Source organism: Chenopodium album, chromosome 15 (genome assembly GCF_948465745.1).
Source record: "Chenopodium album chromosome 15, dcCheAlbu1.1, whole genome shotgun sequence".
Classification (NCBI taxonomy): Eukaryota; Viridiplantae; Streptophyta; class Magnoliopsida; order Caryophyllales; family Amaranthaceae; genus Chenopodium; species Chenopodium album.
In genome coordinates, this window is record NC_137848.1 from 9,094,335 (window position 1) to 9,117,967 (window position 23,633).

Genomic DNA, 23,633 nt, shown 5'->3' on the forward strand with positions numbered 1-23,633 from the left:
TTGATGGGAATATTAGTTATATTTCACCTATTAATATTCGCCGATTACTTAACTCTTGACATTCATTGCCCTTATCAATACGATATATACAACATGCATACGTACCACTATTGAAAGAATTTGTGAAACAAAGGAAGTGAAAGTTTAAAATGTGTACACGTTGTTTTCAATTATAGGGCACTTGAAGGGTAGTTTTGTAATAAGATAGGGCAATTCAAATGTAAATTAAATTTCTTATGCAAATTACATACTTGTGTAATCCATTTGATATGCTAATTCGTTATTGAATTATAAGTGCTCTTGGTGACGACTTGGTTCATTTATGTATGTTTAATTGTTTATCAAACTTGGTAATAAACTACTTCGTAAATATAGCCACTTAGAGCATCTCCAATGTTAAGCTTATTGTTAAATTAGCTTGTCATGCCACAATTTTTAGCTAATTCTCTTTGTAGCTATTTTTTACCCCAATGACTAGCTACTAGCTTGTTAATTTAATAAGATTGACTTTCTCAATTAGCTTTAGAAATATAATTTCTTTTAATATATTACTCTCTAAAATTTTTGGAAACTGTTTTCTCAAGCAAATTAGCTTTAGCTGATGGTGCCCCAGTTTCTCATGGTGAGAAACAAATTTGTTTCTCACCATGAGAAACAAATTTGTTTCTCACATGACATTTTCGTAAATAAACCAACAACTTTATTCAACTTTATTGAAGTGTGGAGCCCACAATAATGAAAAAGTTGTTGATTTATTCACGAAAATACCCCAATGAGAAACAAATTTCGTTTCTCACCATGAGAAATAGGGAATTTCCCGCTTTAGCTTGGGCAAGCAAGCTAATTTGCTTGGCCAAGCTAATTGTAATTTTTAGTTCCAATGGTCAACTAGTAACCAGAGACTTGAAAATTGCATGCAACTCCTTATATATAACCATTGGAGTTGCTCTAATAATAAGTTTATAAAATCATTTCACATTTGATCTAGATGCATGCAACGGGTTGGATACATTTAAAACCTGATTATGAAAACCAGCAGCCATCTATTCTTCTCCTCCTTCAGACCAGCCCCGCCCCTTTATGAAGACCGGCGACCACCCCACCCTCTTCCCCTCCTCTTTCCGATCTTACCGGCCTCTTCCCCTCCCAAATCGACCTCTGGCAACCCCCTTCCCCTTCCGCTTAATACATTTGCGATTATTCGACCCCCACCCCTTCTACACTACCATTCTAAATCATTTCATCATGAAACCATATATTATTTTATTAGGGCCTATTATTGTGTATAGTGTATAGTTATCGGGCCTATCTCATAAGCCCTATTCTATTTGCTAGGTTGTATATATACGCTTGCTATACTCTAATGAAAACTACGGAAATTATTTCGTGACATGGTATCGGAGCCAATCAAACTCTAAATCCCTAAATTTCTAAATTCTATATTCTGAATCTCTACACTGCATTTCTGAATTTTTTTTACAATCTGAATCGAATTTCAACCTCGATTATTTTGCTTCGAAATTCTGGAAACTAATTTCTGGTTCGATTTATATTTTCTGGTATTGGAAACTAATTTCTTTGGACCCTAATTTCTATTCTACTACTTCGGATTGTTGGTTCGAATTTCTCAGACATTCATTGATCGATAATGGTGTATGACACTCATCCTATGTCTTCTTCTATTACTCCCAAACTCAAGTCGAATCTCTATTGTACACATTGTAATCGTACGGGTCACGATTACAATGGTTGTTTTCTAGTTCATGGCTTCCCCGAATGGTGGCTGACCAAATATGGTCATCAACGTCGCTCGGTTGCCGATTCTACTGCTCTATTTGGTGCTTCCTCTTTGCCTGTTGTTTCTATGCCGCAAGGTCTGCCTTGTGGAGCTGCTACTGCCCTGCCTCCTGCCGCTACTCTGCCTGCTTCTACAGCTCTACCTGCTGCTGGTTTGTATGCCACGGCTGCTGCCCCTGTAATCAACCCTGCTGTCACGGCCAGCCACGGGCAGTCCGTGGCAACTTCTGCCAGCCACAGGCAGCCCGTGGCCCCTACTGCCACAACTACTTGGGCCAGCCACGGGCAGTCCGTGGCAACTTCTGCCAGCCACAGGCAGGCCGTGGCCCCTGCTGCCTCCTCTACATTACCACTACACTCTATTAACGCCACTACTCCCCTCTTGGGTGGTGTATTCGATCCTCCTACTAATTATGCTGATGATGGTTATTTGTTGTCTTCGTGGATAATTGACACCGGTGCATCCCATCATGTTACCGGCAATGAGAGATTTCTACAAGATGCTCACTTCATCACTTCTTGTCTTGTTGGTCTTCCCGATGGTGCTAAGGCCATGGCTACTAAGGAGGGTCGTGTTGTCTTGGCGGATAGCATTTCTCTTGAAAATGTTCTATTTGTTCCGCAATTAAATTGCAATTTGATTTCGGTGTCTAAATTGATTGATGACTCTAATTGCTTTGTCCGATTCACTAATTCTCTTTGTGCTATACAGGATCAATCCTCGGGGAGCTTAATTGGAGGTGGTGAACGAATAGATGGACTATATTATTTCCGGCGTCTCCCGAAAGTGTGTGCAATCACGGGTCCAGCGATTTCTACATTTGAGTTGTGGCATCGTCGTTTGGGGCATCCGTCGGAGAAAATTGTCAAATTGCTTCCTGCTATTCGAGGTAGTATTGGTACTAAGTGTTTACATAAAGCATGTGAAATTTGTCCTCTAGCTAAACAAACTCGTGACAGTTTTCCTGATAGTGATAGTCGTGCTAGTCGTATTCTTGAAATGATACATTGTGATTTGTGGGGACCGTATAAGACGGCTTCTACTTGTGGTGCTCATTATTTTTTGACTATTGTTGATGATTTCTCGAGAGGTGTTTGGGTTTATTTGTTGAATGATAAAACTGAAGTTTATTCTTCTTTTTTCTCATTTTTTGCTATGGTTAAAACTCAGTTTGATGTTACTGTTAAGTGTGTAAGGAGTGATAATGGAACCGAATTCAAACACATGCTTCCCTATTTTGATGAACATGGAATTCTATTTCAAACCTCTTGTGTTGGTACCCCTCAACAAAATGGTCGGGTAGAGCGTAAACACCAACATATATTAAATGTAGGAAGAGCGTTGATGTTTCAAGGCAATTTGCCGATTGATTTGTGGGGAGAGTGTATTCTTGGGGCAGTTTATGTTATTAATCGCACTCCTTCTATCTTACTTGATAAGAAAACTCCATATGAAATGCTTTTTGGCAAACAACCTGATTTTGATACATTGCGTGTTTTTGGGTGTCTTTGCTTTGCTCATAACCAAAGGGCTAAGGGTGACAAATTTGCTCCTAGGAGTAGGAAATGTGTGTTTGTGGGTTACCCTCATGGCAAAAAGGGTTGGAAGGTGTATGATTTAGAAACCGGTGTTATTTTTGTTTCCCGTGATGTTAAATTTCATGAGAATGAATTTCCGTTTGTGGAAGATGGTGATTCGGTTCTTTCTACTGTGGGTGCCGAGAGTGGGACTAATGACTATGTTGGTGTTGATCACGATTTTCTTGATGATTTGGAATATGTATTAGAGGTTACTGAGGGTTCTCTTGTGCCCGAAAACTCATCACAACCCTGTGCTACTGCTTCTACCCCCCACGGGTCACCTGAGGCTGCTGTTCATGACCACGGCAGTCCCGAGGTGTCCCCTGTCCCCACTGCTGCTTCCTCGGTCACTGGTACGGGCAGCCTTGATGTGGTTGTTTCGGAGCCCTCTTCTACTTCTCCTATTGCGTTGGACCGTGATCAACGTCCAAGGCAACCCCCGGGGTGGCACCGGGATTATGTCGCACACACTATATCTCTACCTAGTCCATCTATCTCGCAATGTTCATCGCCTACTCCATGCTCCTCAGGTACTCCTTACCCCTTAGCGCATTTTGTGAATTGTGATAAATTTTCTGTGCCACACCGTGTTTTTATTGCAGCTGTTGATACGGTAGTTGAGCCTCGTAATTTCAAGGAGGCAATGCAAAATGAGGGGTGGAAGGCGGCTATGAAAACAGAAATTGATGCATTAGAAAAAAATGGCACATGGGTAATGGAAAAATTGCCTCCGGGTAAGAAAGCTCTTGGGTGTCGCTGGGTTTACAAGGTCAAACTTAATTCTGATGGCACACTCGAGAGATTGAAGGCTCGTCTTGTTATCTTTGGTAATCATCAGGTTGAGGGTATTGATTACAATGAGACTTTTGCTCCTGTGGCTAAAATGGTCACTGTTCGGGCTTTTCTTGCTGTTGCTGCTGCAAAGAATTGGGAATTGCATCAGATGGATGTCCACAATGCATTTCTTCATGGTGATCTTGATGAGGAAGTTTATATGAAGCTTCCCCCTGGGTTTTATGGTTCTCAATCTGGTTTGGTGTGTCGTCTTCTGAAGTCATTATATGGTCTTCGACAAGCACCTCGTTGTTGGTATTCTAAATTGGCCGCCTCTCTGAAAAGGTACGGATTTGTGCAATCGTACTCTGACTATTCTCTTTTCACTCTGCAATCTGGTTCTATTCAACTTAGTGTTCTTGTCTATGTTGATGATTTGATAATTTCTGGTAATGATTCTTCTGCGATTTCAACATTCAAGTCATACTTGAGTGACTGTTTTCATATGAAAGATTTGGGTGTTTTGAAGTATTTTCTTGGTGTTGAGGTAGCTCGTAGTCCGGAAGGCATATTTTTATGCCAACGGAAATATACACTTGACATTATTGCAGAGTCTGGTTTGCTAGGTGCTCGTCCGGCAGGTACTCCTATTGAGCAGAATCATACTCTGGCGAAATCAGAGTCCTCTTTCTTTTCTGATCCAGAGCAGTATCGCCGGCTTGTGGGTCGTCTGATTTATTTGTCTTTTACTAGACCGGATTTGGCATATGCGGTGCATATTTTATCTCAATTTATGCAACACCCGCGGCAGGACCATTGGGAAGCGGCTCTTCGTACAGTGCGATACTTGAAGGGATGTCCGGGTCAGGGTATTCTTTTGAGTTCAGATTGTGATTTACATATTACAGGTTGGTGTGATTCAGATTGGGCAGGTTGTCCCTTGTCGCGCCGTTCTATCTCTGGCTGGTTGGTGTTTCTTGGTGCTTCTCCTATATCTTGGAAGACTAAGAAACAGGACACTGTGGCCAAGTCTTCTTCAGAGGCCGAATTCCGCTCAATGTCTAAAACTACTGATGAGTTGAAATGGTTGAAGGCCCTTCTTCTGAGTTTGGGTGTCTCGCATCCCCGTGCTATGAGTTTGTTTTGTGATAATCAATCTGCGTTGTATATTGCGAAGAATCCGGTTTTCCATGAGCGTACCAAGCACATTGAGGTGGATTGTTATTATCTTCGTGATGCGATTCAGGATGGTATCATTAGTCCGTCGTATGTGAAGACAACGGATCAATTAGCGGATATATTCACCAAGGCTTTGAGTAAAAGTCAATTCATGTATTTACTTGGCAAGTTGGGCATTTGTGATTTGCATGCTCCAACTTGAGGGGGGGTATTAGGGCCTATTATTGTGTATAGTGTATAGTTATCGGGCCTATCTCATAAGCCCTATTCTATTTGCTAGGTTGTATATATACGCTTGCTATACTCTAATGAAAACTACGGAAATTATTTCGTGACATATTTCAAACATTCTGTTTTTTTCCTAATAACTCAACAAAAATTAGCTTGATTAAATTCTAATCTTTCTATACTTCTGTTTCGCTGTTGTTATTAACTACGGAGCACTACGTATTTGTGAGGTGTTACTTGAGACTGGTTTCGTGAGGGAAAATAATCCGTGGTGGTGGACGAGGGTGGGGTTTTCATGGCTAGTGGAGGCCATATGTGAGGCTGGGGGATGAGGCTGAGGGGTTCACTGCTGCCTGCTGGTAGAGGTAGGCTACGGTGGGGGTTCACGGGGGTGGGCTGTAACCTGCAAGGGTAAGGGGGTTTAATTTTCTTTTTTAATTAATTTTTTTTTAATTAAAATCAATCTTTGAAAATAAGAAAATTGTAAAAAAAAAAAAAAAAAAAAATCAATTACAAAGTGACACGCGTCACTCTTAACTTATTAAGCAGGTCACAACTGGTTTTGCCCTATTTATGTTAGTCTGTTAGATGTATGCTAAAGGTCATTTTATTACAGAATAATCAAAAAGTCGTTTTATTTTTGGAAAATCGAGCAAAGGTCATAATATTCCCGACAATTTTTTCTTTTTTTAAATATGCAAAAGGGGATTAAAAAAGAAAGGTTAAATGAAAAATTAGATGATGTCACATGTGACATTGGTGTGAAAAATAAATTTTACATGTGGCATGATGGAAATGATGGTTTGTATTTTTAAATACAACAAAGTATAGATAGAAGTATAGATATAGATTATATAGATGTTTTGGGGTGAATATGTTGTTGAACTAATAATAATAGGGGTGTAAATGAATCGAGGCGATCAAAACTACTCGGGTTCAAGTTTGGTTGAAGCTCGTTTATGTTCATTTAATTAATAAATTAGTTGAACTTGAACGAATTTTAAAGCTCATTTAATGAATGAACTTGAACACAAATTCATAATACAACTTCTCTATTTATGGTCATGCGCTACTCGTTTATTTATGTTCATGAATTTATTTATTTATTTATGCTGTTAATTTAACTCTTGAGTTAGTAATTAACATTTGATTATTATGCTAATTTTGAGATTTTCAAATGTCAAATATACAAAGCTCGTTTATTAATTAGAGAACCTCGTTTATTTAGCTTGTTCATGAAACGACTATGAAATGTTCATTTAATAGATGAACCGAGTTTGAACATATTTTTGAACTCATTTGAAAACTCGGATCGTGCGTGCTCGAACTCGCTTAAGTTTGAACATATTTTTTAGCAAGACACTAATTGGCTCGACTCGGCTCATTTACACATGAAGATAAACATAAAATTACTAAAGTGATGAGAGAATAAAGCAAATAACTATTTTTAACTATTTCAACACTCTAATGAAATATATCCAATACAAGCTAAAGATATAAATGTAGCAAATATTACCCAAGTTTGGTTGTCACCAAAACTTAAAGATGATAATGACTTATCTCCACATCCAAGTAGTGTTTGGATTGTGTTTTGATGTTGATCGATGAATCGATAGGAGTATTGTTACGCAAATGTAGAATTGTACGCTACACAAATTATCAAGTGTTTTCGGAAAGGACTGTATATATATATATTATATACTCTATGACAGATCAAGATGTATGTTTGAAATTGTACTAGCTAAAACGATGTGCTAGAGACTTCATGTTGCCAAAAGAATTTAGAATGATACCTTTACTTGCAAGTAATTATTGGAAAGATCAAGACATGAAAGAGCATGCAAAATTTGCAAATAATACACTTGGAAGTTGACCTTCAAGTTTATTACTATGAAGATCAAGATTTGAAGAGAAATTGTTATATATATACAATATACTTGCACTCAGGTGCACGGTGCATTCAAGGATACAATTTCTCATTTAGATAACGTGTTTATTTAATCATCAAGAAAAACTAGCATTGAGTTAGTAGGCATGCATGAGTACGAGTGTGGATTCCACTCACATTAAACATCCATTTAATCAATATTGATGATAATGATGACTAATTCATCAAATTATTTTCATAAAGCCCAAGAATAATAGAAAGGGTAACCTTTTATTTATTTTTGAAATATAGCTGGAAATTCTGGTTTTTTAGTTTGGAAAATTCAGTAACCAAATAAAGACTGCAAGAAGATTGCTTGGAATGTTTATACAATTTTTTTTTTTTATTCCAAAAGAAAAAAAAAAAAAAAAACAATGTTATAGTAAGACATATAACTAAATGGCAGCTTGGGAGTTGATATTATAGTCTATCCGAGGACATTACAAGTAGGGATGTCAATGGGGCGGGGCGGGGCGGATGTTGGCCTTCCCATCCCCATCCCCACCTAATATTTTCATCCCCATCCCCATCCCCATCCCCGCGGCGGGTCCAATTTTCATCCCCATCCCCGCCCCACCGGGTACAACTCCAAAACCATCCCCGCCCCACCCCCCACTTGGATATCCATCCCCACCTTATCCCCACCAAAGACCCGCCTAATCCCCATCCAAGATCCACCTAATCTCTGTATCTCAAATAAACAATCTTACATAATTAATACGAATTATAAAATAAAACATTCTACACACATTTTTGTGTTATAATATAAGTGTCATACAAAGTATTATAATTAATATTGTATTTCACGTAATTATTTTATAAATAGTATAAAAGTATGTAATTTTACTTTAAAAGATATATAGATGTGGGTATGAGGTGGGAATGGGGCGGGTATGAAGTAAGGCGGGTGGGGCGGGGCGGGGATGGGGCGGGTACAACTTAAAATCCACCCCCGCCCCATCACCCATGGCGGGTATGGTTTTTATCCCCATCCCCATCCCCGCCCCACCATCCGCCAAACCGAGACCCATCCCCGCCCCACTGGGGCGGGGATGGGGCGGGTCTCCTACTTGACCCGTCCCACTAACATCCCTAATTACAAGTTTACAACATATATGTACAACAATATATACACTAATATATGATATAAATATACAAGTTTTAATTATAGGATATTTTAGCTAATCAGAATAATCTGTTAATAATTAAATGGCAGCTTAGGAATGGATATATGATGCTTTTATCTCTTCCTAATTTTTCTCTATATAATTGTCTGAAAATTTTCTTATCATTACTTGTTCAATTATAAAACTTAAATATTTCATATTAGTTACAAAAACTTTTTTTTTCCCAATTATATTCAATTTACTCATTATTTAAAGTTTAAGAAAATGGGTATTTTTCAAAATAAACAAATAACACTCATTTTCTTGATTCTTATTATTTCCTTAAGTATGCTTACCAATTGCAAAAGTCATGGAGCAGAAGAAGAAATAGCAAATTTTGTGTTTGGAGATTCAAACGTGGATGTAGGAAACAACAACTATATTGTGTCCCTTTCTAAGGCGAATAATGTGCCTTATGGTATCGATTATGGAGGACCGACGGGAAGATTTACCAATGGACGAACCATTGTTGACATTCTAGGTAAGTTTTACATTGTACAATTTCTTCCGTTCTTATATCGTGTTCCTTCGATTTTAAGACCGTCTTATTCTCCAAAAACCTCTTGTCTTCACGAGTTTATTGGAGAAATGAGTAGGGTAAGGCTCAATCTCCGACTTATATCATTAATCATTGATACATACACACATTTTTTTTTTTCATAAACCCCTTTTTTTTTGCGAGTTTATAGAAAAAATGAATAAGGTAAGGCTCAATCTCAGACTTACATTAATAATCATTGATATGTACAAAAAAAAATTTCATGAACCCCTTTGTTTCGCGAGTTTAATGAAAAAATGAATAGAATTAGGCTCAATCTCTGACTTATATTCATCATTTGTTTTTTTGACGGAGACTTATATTCATCATTGACATAAAAAAATAAAAACATCTTTTTAATTATTATTTTTTTTACTACCATGAATCCGATCCCTTGTTTTCCCGAGTTTATTGAAAAAATGAATAGGCTCAATCTTGACGAATGATGTACTTGTATAGCAGGTCATTTGAAAAATATTATCGGTTTATTATTTTATGTTATAAAATGGCCACAATTAGTCTTAATTATCTATAATGTAAATATAAATGCTAAACTCTTTAATAGACCTGGTTCACACTAATTTATTGTGGACCACTTATAATAAAGATACTATGGTCACTTTATTAATTAAAAAAAAAAAAAGGTCACTATGTTAAAATAATGGTCATTATGTTAAAATAAAAATGATTGTTTTTATAAAGGTCATAAGCGATAAAAAATTTTAAATGAAAATTTTAAAATACGGGTCAATATGAATAATATAGGTCAGTAGGTTAAAATTAGGATCATAACATCATACTTCAGGTTTTGCAACAATACTAAAAATAACACATATTTTATTAAAGGTTACTATGTTAAAATTAAGGTTACTATATTTAATATTAGGGTCACTATGTTCAATACAAAACCAGTTACGCACATGTGTAACTTCGGGTCCACAATAATATTATTGTGAACCAGGTTCATATAAGTTTTTCTGAATATAAATTTCAAAACTTTTAATCCAACATAAAATAAATTTTTTTTGAGAAACTATGAAATAAGAATAAAATTTACATAAATGAAATTAAAAATTTGATAAATAAAAAATACGTTGATAATACTATTTAATTACATTAATAAAGTAATATAATTAATTATTTGGAAAAAAATCTTTCAATTATGAACTATATAATCATTTAAACATTATTATGGTAGTCATATTTCAAACGACTACAATAAAATTTCAAAAAAACATCAGTATATTACATGTACTGGCCTAGTAAATAAATATGGTAAACATATGGTAAAACATTTAACTATTTGTCCATTTATATTTATAATATGAAATCTTGTACATTTATTTTTACTAGTGTCGTTTATTTTTGACATAATTTTTTATATTTTATTTTATGCTGGATTTAGCCCAAACACTAGGTAAATTTGGACAAAGCCCACCATACTTGGCACCAACAACAACAGGGAGTGTGATTTTAAAAGGGGTCAATTATGCTTCTGGTGGTTCAGGCATTCTCAACGAGACTGGCTCCAGTTTTGTAAGACCACCCTTTTTTTTTTACCCGAGAATTACTTTAAAAAATGCGACAATTTTTTTTCATACATTGTAACATAAAAATGGACGTTTCAATTATATAATTTTAAAATAAGAAGAATATATGTACTAATGTGTAACCATGTCACGTATGCTAGGTTGGGAGGATAAATTTTGATGCGCAACTAGATTATTTTGCAAACACAAAGCAAGATATCATCACTCAAATAGGAGAAGCAGCAACAGAAGAGCTAATGAATAAAGCCTTCTTTTCAATTGTAATTGGCGCCAATGATTTCCTCGCTAATTACTTAGTTCCGGATATTATCAAAGGCCATCTGTCGATGACGCCTGAAGCATTCATAGATACCATGGTATCTAAATTTAGACTACAACTTACGGTAAGACATTCTGCAATAACCTTATCTATCATTATTTAGGACACACATTAAGTCAAATTTAAAGTAGTAAAGTAATCTTAGGGTGCATTCTATATTTCTATTCACCTGATTTTTACTTATCTGAACTTAATTATCTGATTTTATTTTAACTTATCTTAACTTAGTTGAGTTTATCTGAACTAATCTGAACTTATTATTAGCCGTTATTATAATTTATTTAAGTTATAAATTGAACTTGGGTAGCCCTGATTAACCCTTATTACAACTTATCTGAACTTATTTTTCCTAAACTTATCTTATCTGAACTTATTAACCCTTTTATGAACTTATTAACCCTTATATGAACTTATCTGGAAATAAGGTGAATAGAACCGGACCTTTGTAACGAGTAATTAGAAACTAACCCCTCTTCAATGATGGTTCTACAATGTTTTCTTTAAAAGAAGTACCAATTTAAATCTATCTATAACTAATACTAAAATAGCAACCGCTGACATCATCCTATCCTAAAAGTAGACACAAGTTAGGTTGGTATTAAAAAATTTCCCTCCAAAAGTATTTATGATGTCATCATTTACTGAATTTTATTTTATTTAATTCAATTTTGGTAAGCTATATTATTATTAGTTTCAATTTCCGAAAAGTGGTCTATTCTCTATAACAATAATACTTTAATTTTTCTTTCTCATGTACTCCTTTTATCATTCATTTTTTTATATGAGCTCTACTTTAAAATTAAAAATTTTAAAAAAGTATTTGATGTTTTTTTTAGGAAAATGTTATACATAGCCCTTAGGGCTACGTATAAGCATTAAATTTACACTTGAAAATCGTAAAAAGTTAAGAAATCATCAAAATATAAACATTAATAACACTGATTTACGAGTGTTTTTCTCATAAATTCCTAATTTTATACAATTTCCAAGAGTATATTTAATGCTGATATATAACCCTTATGGCTACATATAACATTACCCTTTTTTTAAAACCATATTTGATGTTTGTTTTGAAGATTTTTTTTTTTTTTTTTTTTTTTAAATTATGGTATGAAAAATAAACAATTTTAGAAATTTTTATTTGTTAAAATCGTGCATCGCACGAGTGAAAATTGTATAGTAGTCATCTGAATTATGACTACCATAATGTTTTAATGATTATATAGTTCATAATTAACATATTTTTTCCAACTAATTAATTATATTACTTTATTTTAGGTATAAAATAGTATTATCAACAATTTTTTGATTGATCAAATTTTTAGTTTCATTTATGTAATTTTTATTCTTAGTTTATAGTTTCTCGAAAAATATTTATTTTATGTTGGATTAAAAAATTCAAAAAATATATTTGCATTGTAGATATAATAAGACTAATTGTGAAAATAAGGTGAAAAAATAAACCAATCATATTTGTATATCATTAAAATAATATGGTAGTCATTTTTCAAACGACTACTGTAAAAGCATCCTCGCACGAGACTAGTCTAGTTTATTATTATGACAATTTTTATATAGATCATCACTTAAATGCTACTTTTGTACGAGCTAATGTTAATTCATGTGATTTTGAACAGAGACTTTATAATATGGGTGCTAGGAAATTATTAGTGACAAATGTTGGAGAAGTTGGTTGCATACCTTACGAGAGAAACGTAAATCTATGTTCAGGAAATCAATGTGCTGCGTACCCTAATGAACTAGCTCAATCATACAATGTCAAATTAAAGAGCCTTCTTACAGAGCTAAACAACAATCTTAAGGGATCTAAGTTCGTTTATGGAGACGCTTACGGCATTTTTAATGAGGTCATCTATCATTACCAGTCTTATGGTACGTTTTTAGATTATCTGGTAAATTGAAAACTAAAGTTGGACAATTTTATCTTTAATTTGTACATGTGAAATATTGCTAATGTTTGTTACAAAATGAAAATGTGACAGGTTTTGAGAATGTAAATTCACCATGTTGCTCGAATAATCCTTGGGATAAATCTAGAGGTTTACTTCTCTGTAATCCAAGTGCTAGTGTTTGCAATGATAGATCAAAGTATGCATTTTGGGATCCATTTCATCCAACTGAGGCCATTAATATGATTGTTGCCAAACGTTTGATTGATGGGAATATTAGTTATATTTCACCTATTAATGTTCGTCAATTACTTAACTCTTGATATTCATTGCACTTATTCATACAATATGTACACCATGCTTACGTACCGTCTTACTGTTGAAAGAATTTGTGAAACAAAGGAAGTGAAAGTTTAAAATGTGTACACTTGTTTTCAATTAGGGCACTTGAAGGGTAGTTTTGTAATTAGACAGGGCTATTCAAATGTAAATTAAATTTCTTATGCAATCAAATTACATACCTGTGTAATCCATTTGATATGCTAATTCGTTATTGAATTATAAGTGCTCTTGGTGACGACTTGGTTGATTTATGTATGTTTAATTGTTTATCAAACTTGGTAATAAACTACTTCGTAAATAAAGCCAATTAGAGCATCTCCAATGTTAAGCTAATTGTTAAATTAGCTTATCATATTACTGTTGAAAGAACTTTGTGAAACAAAAACACTTGAAGGGTAGTTTTTGTAACTAGATAGGGAAATTCAAATGTAAATTTGTTATACAAATTATGTACTTGTGTAATCCATTCTATATGTTAATTCGTTAATATTGAATTATAAGTGTTACTTCCTCTTGGTGACGACTTGGTTGATGCATGTATGTTTATCGACCTTGCTATTTACTACTTCCTCTGTTCTTTTTTACTTGACATGTTTCTTTTATCACGCTTGTCAATGCAAAACTTTAACACAAAATAACATTAATTCTCCATAATTAAAAAAATATAAAAGTTATATATTATGATAGTACTTATTGAGACGAATTCACAAAACACGGTCAAAGTGATCCAACATAAATATGCTTTTCGTTACATATTATTCACAAAACACGGTCAAAGGAGGGGTGGTGAATAGTGTAAAAGTCAAAGTGGGTCAAGTAAAAAAGAACGGAGGAAGTACTTTGTAAATATTAAGCCAGTTATAAAAATAAGCATACAAAACTACAAAATCATTTTACATTTGATCTTGATGTAACACAACGTTATGGATACATTTAAAACTTTATTACGAATATGTCATATAATAATAATAATAATAATAATAATAATAATAATAATAATAATAATAATAATAATAATAATAAAAGTGCATAGAAGGTAGCCTAAAAGCTCAACACATTTTTAAATCCTTCTAGAAACAGTAGAAAAAAATATATAAACATAGAAATTTCTAGTGATATTTTTTTAGACGGGAATTTCTAGTGATTTTTACAATGTCAGACTAAGACCCCGTTCTTTAGAGCTGCTCTGCATGCTCTGCTCAAATCAAATCTGCTCTTCTCTACTCTGCTCTGCTCAAAAGAAATCTGCTCTGCTCTACACTGCTCTATTTTCAAATAATAATTACAATAATAATAATAATTAATATTCAATAATAATAATAATTAATATTGTATTGATGATAATAATTTATTATTTTGAATAATTATAATAATTATTAATATTAATAATAATTAATATTTTTTTTTGACAAATAATTAATTTTTATTAATCATAATAATAATAATTATTAATAATAGTTATCATTATTAATATTTAATAATTTAAAATATTAAGAATTAATATTTAATAATATTATTAATTAATAATTTCTAATAATTATAACAATTCTTTCAAATAAATAAATAATAATAATAACAATTTCTTTTATAAACATTTGATATTAGAATCACATTTTGTAAAAATATTATATGTATGTGGGCAGTGGCGGAGCCAGGATTTCTAATTCGAGGGGACAAATTTCGGAGGTTCAATGTTTCGACAAAAATTTCAAGGAAAAAGAAAATTCACATAAATTGTTTAATATTTATTTGAAATCGTATACAACAAGTATTCCTATATGGCAAAAGAGGAGTAACAATGTTCATCGTATTTTAAGAAAATTATCCGACAAATGAATAAATATTTGTTTGTAAACCCAATTCCAAGTTATGTAATCCAATAATTGATAAATAAAAATCTATTACCTTATCATAATAGTAAATAATTAGTCTTTAAACAATTTGATGATAAATATATATGGAGGGATTTGGATTACATTCGAAAAAAATAAACTTGGATTACATTAAAAAAATAAATAAACACAACTTTATGTAATCAATCTTATTATTACAAATGTACTATGTATATATAAATAAAAATTTTAAAGTTATTTACACATAATTAATAGGAAAAATTTCCCGGAATAATCCCACCTTTGGGCCGTCCGCTGAAAATAATCCCACCTTTGGATTATTTTTTAATAATCCCACCTTTACCCCCCGATCTTTTTAAATGGCCCAACCGGTAACTTAACTTGTTGTAGCAAGTCACTTGACACGTGTCGACACCCGATTAGTCCAAATAATAAAATTAAAAAAAAAGAAAAAAAAAACAATTAATTAATAATAAAACCACCCACCAGCCAAATCACCTCCCCTGCCACCTATCCCAGCCCGCCGACCTCCCCAGCCACCAATCCCGGCGCGGAAACCTCCCCCTTTCCCGAATTTTGGCATCCCCATCCCGATTCCAACCCCCTCCCCGTCCCCAATTTCGGATTTTCCGACATCCCCTGCCCCCTCTGGCCGAGTCGACCTCCCCCTTTCCCGAATTCCGGCATCCCCCTACCCTCGAAAACCCCTTCCCCATCCCGATCCCAACCCCCTCCCCGTCCCTTAACATCGGCTTGGTTGGGGTCTTGTTCGGTGTTTCGGGTTTGGTGGGTTCAACATCTGGTTTCGGGTTTGGTTTGGTGGCGCCGTGGCGGTGTTGGCTGGGTCTGGTTTCGTGGTAGTGGTGGCTTTGGGTTTGGGTGGGGTTTCGAATGGGCATGGGGTTGGTGGGTTTCGAAAGAGTTTTGGGGTTGGTTGGTTCCGGTCGGCGTCGGTTGGGAGTGGCGTTTCGGTTTGGTGGGTTGCGTTCAGGTGGGGATGGTGGTGGTTGAAGTGGTGTGGCTTAGGGGTGCTGGGGCTGGTGGAGGGGTGGCTGGTGGATTTTTTTTTCATTTTTTTATTAAAATTTTTGGTCAAATTGTATAGTGACACGTGTATTTCACACCCAAAAAAAAAAAATTACCTTTTTAACAGGTAACTGGTCACCTGGGACCATTGGAAGCGGATTAGGGGTAAAGGTGGGATTATTAAAAAATAATCCAAAGGTGGGATTATTTTCAGCGGACGGGCAAAAGGTCGGATTATTGCGGGCAATTTTTCCTAATTAATAAATGGTAATCTATTAATTAAAAACATTTAAAAAATAATAAAAAAAAAAAAACCAATAGTAGATAGTATTTAATCATACTGTATGAACTATGAAGTAACTCATTAATAATCACAATTGACAAAGTAGTATACTAGTACTTGATTGAATAGTTAAATGAAAATAGTTAAGAAATAGGGGAAAAAAAGAGGCTGTTGAACATTAGAGTAATCAGAAAACAATAAAAAGTATTCCCTCCGTCCCTAAATTACATTCCTCCTTTCTATTTTGGGTATTCCAAAATTACATTCTTCCTTTCTATTTTAAGTAAGTTTTTTTAGTAAATCAACTCTCTTTTTCTGTTTTATATTTAATGCTTTCTCACTCATCCTTACCTAATCTCACTCATAATCCTTGTGCCAAATTACAATGAATATGATTGGTTAAAAATTTTCAATTAGGAGCATGTGATTGGTCCTTTTTTTTTGCAAAGGATTGATGACATGTCATGAGTAATAACTACTCTATCTTTGTACTTCCCATTGCATTATCCAATTATTGTTATTTGTCTTATTCTTCCCTCCTTAATTCCCGTGTAAATTTCCAAAGAGGAATGTAATTTAGGGACGGAAGGAGTAGGAGGAGAAAAAAAATTAAAAAGTCTGTTGAACATTAGAGTAATCAGAAAACAATAAAAGAAAAAAAAAACACCTATGCAATTGTCAGATGTAGGATTCGAACCAGATCCAAGAGTAAACCTTATTCACAACTCAACCATCAAACCATTTTCTTCGTTTCATTTTTTTTACACAAATCAAATTTTTCAAAAAAAAAATGACATATATTAAAATTTCAATTTTTTTTTTTTTACACAAAAATCTCAAAATTTGATACTGGAACCTTAAAATATGATATTAGAAAGTCAAAAATTCAATTTACTACCTCCGTTTCATATTATCTGCAACGATTAGACATTTTTCCTCTTTAATTTATGTCAAATTGTTGCAAATAATATGTAACGGAGGTAGTAAAAGAGTTAAAATCTGATGCTCCCAGACTCCCACAATTCCTAAATAATTAAAAATCAAATTTGGCAGTTGGCATATATGTTAATATATTTTGACCTTATACTTGTAAAAATTTAATATTACTCCTTTCTGCTTTCATATTATATTTTAACATAATTATGTCATAATGTTATGTACTACTTATTACAACAATAATATTATTTATTTTTATTTAATTATTAATTATACGTTAAAAAGTTCTAAGAAAGTAATTTGAATTTCAAGTATTTAAAAAATAGATAAAATAAAAGATTTGATGTATCCTTCTACAAATAAATATTAACAACTATAAATTTAAGAGAGAAAAAAAACAAGTTTTTAACATAATTTGTGACATACATAGTAACCATAGAGAGTAATGTACGACGTTTTAAGAAATCCGGTTAACAGCAAGTAAATTAAACCAATTTTTGATAAAATTAAGATTAAATATATAGTAATATACATATTGTCAAATGCTTTTTAAAAATAGGTATCTGGCTAATAGGCCCTCTTATAATAATTAATTATAGGGTCTTTTATAATAAATTCATTACTCCATATAATATTTTAGAAAAATTCATTGTTAATTTAAAAATAGTTATTAAAATTTATTGTTAGATTGTAAGTTTTACATTGAGGGAACTGTATATGTTATTTGATCTCAATCGTATGGCTACACCAATTAAGTTATTTGATAGATTAAAATCTATTATATATTATAATCATTTTAATATATTTATTAATTGACAATTGAATGAGTATTCGTATTTAATATCTAACAATTTAAGTTTTTAAATTTCCTAAATTTCAAAAATAATGAAATATATGTGTTTAATTCTTAATTAACATTTATAATTAACATTTTTTTTATTAAATCGCAGAATCTAGCTAGGTTTTCTAATTCCCAAAACGTTGAAATAAATGGTATAACGTCACTCGATAGTCAATTGTATCATATTGTTATCGATGGTTGTCGAAACGTGAAAGTGCAAGGGGTTACGATTTTTGCTTCAGGTCATAGCCCAAATACTGATGACATTCACGTACAATCGTCAATTGATGTTACAAAATTGAGTTCATCAATTGCTACCGGTGATGATTGTATCTCAATTGGCCCGGGAACTAAAAATTTGTGGATTCAACATATTGCTTGTGGTCCTGGTCATGGCATAAGTATTGGGAGTTTGGGAAAAACTTTACATGAGCCAAAAGTGTGCAATGTCACAGTACAAAGGTCGACTTTCACTAATACGGAGAATGGAGTGAGAATCAAGTCACGGGGAAGGCCAAGTGATGGATTTGTAAGCAAGGTTGTATTTCAACATGTCACGATGGAAAATGCTTGAAATCCAATCATTATTGACCAAAAATATTGCCCCAATAACCAGAATTGTCCAAGAGAGGTATATTAAATTGTATTTTTATTAAAAATTCGAGTTTTTATTTCAAATATTTGTAAAATCTTTTAACGATTTTTCTTATCTTTATTTTGTGAATATGTTTTCGGGGTGAAAATAAGTGACGTGACATATGATGATATTCATGGGTCATCAGCAAGAAGTTTGATTGTAACCCAATGCATTGTTGTTCGGGCATAAAGTTGAAGAATATAAATTTGACTCACAAGAACAAACAAGCTTCTTCTTTTTATAGCAATTGTGAGAGATCAACTTTTGGGAATGTCCAACATAAAAGTTGTTTTGAGTAATCTAGTAGTTTAATTTATTTATAATTTTTGGTATTTTTTTTGGATTAATTTATATAGTCAATAAATTTTTTTTTAATTTTTTTTTTATATATATAGTGTGAAAAACAGGTTGATATACATTATACGTTATGGTTGCTTTTAAAATTTAAACTCAAGCTTAAATATAATGTTTTACATTATTTTTTGAAGAATGATTTTCTCTCTTAACCCCCAAACTTTGGTACACATATCATGTATTTATAGATGTCGGATCGGTTCATTACTCCACTATTTTTGCATGTACTAGTTAGTTCTAGAATTGTCTACTTACGTTTTACATTTCTCTACTCTAATTTTCTCTTCATACCTAGATTATTCTCTTTTGATCTAGTGTGGAGTAGTATTTTTTTTTTTTTTTTGTATGTTATTTATTCGGATACCGTTTTGAGTACCAGTAAATTAAATTACCAAAGTAGATAAACATGCATAAATTATACGTTGTATCACCATAAAACTTGAAAAAAAAAATATAGATATATATTAAAGGAGTTTTCTTCCGAATTTTTAGAGAGCCACATATTTTTAATTTTTTTTAATTTATATGTTTTTATTAATAGTAAAATAAAATTTTAAATATGTAACAAAAGTGAAGGTAGTGCTTTTTAGTGGTTGTAAAAATCAAATTTTTCAAAAAAAAAATTCACATATATTAAAATCTCAAAATTTTTTTTTTTTTTTTTTTTTTTTGACACAAAAATCTCAAAATTTGATACTGGAACCTTAAAATATGATATTAGAAAGTCAAAAATTCAATTTAAATGAGTTAAAATCTGATGCTCCTAGCCTCCCACCATTCCTAAATAATTAAAAATCAAATTTGGCAGTTGGCACACATGTTAATATACTATTTTAACCTTATACCTGTATAAAATTAATATTACTCCTTTCTGCTTTCACATTATATTACTTGCTCAACTATCCTTTTACGGTCTTATTTTATTACTTGCTCCCTATTTTTTTTAGGAAACCTTTTACAATATTATACTAATATTTTTTTCTCTTACCCCTAATTATCATATTTTAATATTGTTACATTCTCTCCCCTCCTCCATCAAAAAAATCAAAATAAAATTCTCTCCCCTCCTATCTATCCTGTTTTATTCTTCCACCAACCACAATCAATCAATAATAATAATAATAATAATAATAATATAATAATATATACTAAAAGACACACCAGCAATGACACGTGTCATTGTCTGGTGTATCCTTTAGTTGTTTTTTTTTTTTAAATAATCTTTAGTTTACAAATCTTATACATAAATAAAAAGATAGAAAAATAATACATATAGAAAAGATTTGACAAATCTTATACATAAATAAAAAGATAGCAAAATAATATATAAATAAGAGATTTGATATGTCTTTCCATAATATATACAGAGAAGTGGATTACATTGACAAAAATATAAACTTAAGTAAAAAAAATAGTAAATCGGATTTTTAACACAATTGTGCCTGTAGGGAATATTTCAAGCATTATCCCAAACTTGAACCCTACTGTGATCATACACGCACTTAAGTATGGTGGCGTCAAAGTGAAGGAAGCTAGAGCAAAAGAGTCGCCAACAAGTTTTAGGAACTTGTAAACCGTTCACAGGGTGAAGGTTACACCCCTTAACGATCCAAGAGATTGTTAACTCCAATAGGTCTGGAACCAAGACTGAAAGTTCGGGGATGAAGGTACAAATCCAACCTAAAAGAGAAAGAACCTGCCTTAATAATAGACCTCTACTTTATTCTTTTTGTATTCATGTGCGCTTTCTGGCTAACATGCAATCAATAGGTTTACCCTAAACCTGTTTATCTATGTTGGTTGAATATTAATGCACAAACAAATCTATTATTGGCGATCACTTGAATTATAATCATATTAACCTTAAACAAGATTATTAATTATCTTATTAAGCGTGATTACAAGTACCAATTCCCTTTAAACATGCATAAAAGGTGTGATCAAGCAATAAAAATAATAATAAACATCAAGCAACATAATATTAACAATCATAATAATAATAATCATAATTAAAATAATCATGTTAAAGCATAATAATAGCAAGATCCTAGGCATGATCTAACAAGATTAATAACAAACCCTAGCATGTCACTAAACAATAAAAATCAAAGCTTTAATCCTAACATGATACTAACATGCTATTAGAAAAAAAAAAAAAATAGGAATCCTAAAAATCATAATTGATAGTAGAAACTTAATCTTTATCCTTAACATCATACTAAGAAAAGCATCCTAACATGATACTAGGGAAACATCCTAAACATGATACTTGGAATCAACATAACAACCTAGACATGATTTCTATATCATAATATCAATTAAACAATTAAAATACTTATTTGGATGTCTCGTACCTCTTTCTAATAACAAAATACACACGTTAGTAACTTCAAGGAAAATAATAAATCAAACAATTAAATTAAATAATTTAAATAGAGATTTGGGACCAAACTCTCAGATTTATCAAACCTTTCACGTCTAGGGCGAAGGCAACTTCAAATTATGCTATATAGCTTGGTGGTAAAATACTTAATGTTAGAATTAAAGGTTGTGGGTTCAATTCTTATGGAGAACTTTTTTTAAATTATGAAGAGTGCATGACATGGAATGAAAAACAAATGGAAGGAGAGTCACGTGGCATATAAATAGTTGAGTAGATGACGTGGCGTAGTGAGGAGGGTTTACGTGACACGCAGACATTCTTAGGAACGCCTTTTAATATATTAGTATAGATTATATATGTTCGAATGTGTTTTATAGTTAGTGAATGGTTCGGGCGTTCAGGTTTAACTTTTTGTTTACCTCATATCACTATTAGAAAACAACCTATTTCTGACGGACGGGTTCCGACGGACACATAATTCCGTCGGAAAATTCAAAATTTTCGAACAATTTCGTCGGAAATTTCCGACGGAATATAAATCCGTCGAAATATAATTTTTAAAAAAATCATTAAAGAAACCAAAACCCTAATTTAAAGTGTTCCCCATTCTCTTTCCTCCTCTCCTTTTCTCCTCCTTCTCTTTCTCTCTCCTCTTCTCCTTCTTTTTCTCTTACCTTCCTCTTCTCCCTGACGTCCCTGTTGCGCCTCTTCTCTTCTTCTCTCTCCTTCCTCTTCTTCGCTATCCTTCCTCTTCTCCCTGTTATCTGCTTTCTCTATCTCCTCTTCAAGGCGTCGGTTAGTAGTGTTCAAGGCGTCGGTTAGTGGTGTTCACTACTAAAATTCGGTCAAATTGCGACCGTTTTTATGCGACCGTCATTAAAGCGGTAGCAAAATATGAAATTTGCGACCGATTTTTATGCGAAGGAGAAAAATAGAGGAGAAGAAAGCTAATGTTCACTTTCTGAAAAGCTAATGTTCATACTGTTGTTACACCTATTTGCTAGGTACATGAGTGTGCACCTAAGAATATGCGTCGGCATGGCACATCTAGGGGTGTTCGCGGTGCGGTTTGGACCATAAACCTCACTAAACCGCAAAAGTGCGGTTTGTAATTTTTTTCAAACCGCACCAAACCGCACTTTTAAAAAAACCGCACTGCAAGATGTGGTATAATGCGGTGCGGTTTAACCGTATTTCATTAAAATTATAATTATTCTTTTTAAAATAAAACTTTTATTTTATATTATAATTATTAATTGATAATTTAATTATTAAATTCTTTTTATTAACCTTTAATTAACTAATAGTCAAAAATTAGCTCATATATCTTAGTTCTTTTGTATAATTTTAATGAAAATATAGTATAAAAATCGCAAACCGCATTAAAGTGCAGTTTGCGGTGCGGTTTGATCTCAATAATTTTGGAAACCGCAAATCGCGATTTGGTCATTTTAAAAAAACCGCACCACAATTTTCAAACCGCAAAACCGCTTCAAACCGCAAAATTGCGGTTTGGTGCGGTCCAAACCGCACTCTGTACAGCCCTAGGCACAACACGACATGAAGCTCGTGGGCCGGGCCTAACTAACCCCAAAGCACGTGGGCCTGGCACAAGGCACGACCCGACACGGTCCAGAACCATCTTTACCTATACATGGCCAAAAAAAAATATTATCATATATAAAGGGTATATATCCAACATCTATATATGTCCAAGTATATTCACACCTAGTCCACCACCCGAGTGAATATCCACTACTCACCTATACGGCTGTTGATTAAATGCTTATTACCTACCTATAATCTTCCTATACCCAAAAATGTTAAGCTCAGATGCACATTTAGCTTCTTCTGGTAGATCAGAAGATAGTGGCGGACCCTTAAGTGCCACAGTATGCGCAGAATTCTTCACAGCTTTAATTTGCACCAGCCGGGAATCGAACCCGGGTCTGTACCGTGGCAGGGTACTATTCTACCACTAGACCACTGGTGCTTCATGTTAACATTGT

General features: G+C 33.1%; 1 protein-coding gene, 2 non-coding genes and 1 pseudogene across 3 annotated transcripts; 2 read left to right on the top strand and 2 right to left on the bottom strand.

The window, feature by feature from the left end:
• Positions 1-8,877: 8,877 nt before the first annotated feature.
• On the top strand, positions 8,878-13,292 carry LOC145581823 (GDSL esterase/lipase At4g16230-like). The gene is made up of 5 exons (XM_081638852.1): positions 8,878-9,133; positions 10,596-10,726; positions 10,881-11,123; positions 12,697-12,952; positions 13,063-13,292. The coding sequence occupies exons 1-5, from the start codon at positions 8,878-8,880 to the stop codon at positions 13,290-13,292; spliced, it is 1,116 nt and encodes a 371-aa protein (XP_081494978.1).
• Positions 13,293-17,142: 3,850 nt separating this feature from the next.
• Positions 17,143-18,824, top strand: LOC145580748 (polygalacturonase pseudogene; annotated as a pseudogene).
• A 4,625-nt stretch (positions 18,825-23,449) lies between these two features.
• On the bottom strand, positions 23,450-23,541 carry LOC145583672 (small nucleolar RNA snoR114). The gene has a single exon (XR_014100275.1). It is a non-coding gene; the product is annotated as a small nucleolar RNA snoR114 (small nucleolar RNA).
• A 5-nt stretch (positions 23,542-23,546) lies between these two features.
• TRNAG-GCC (transfer RNA glycine (anticodon GCC)) lies at positions 23,547-23,617 on the bottom strand. The gene has a single exon. It is a non-coding gene; the product is annotated as a tRNA-Gly (tRNA).
• Positions 23,618-23,633: the final 16 nt, after the last annotated feature.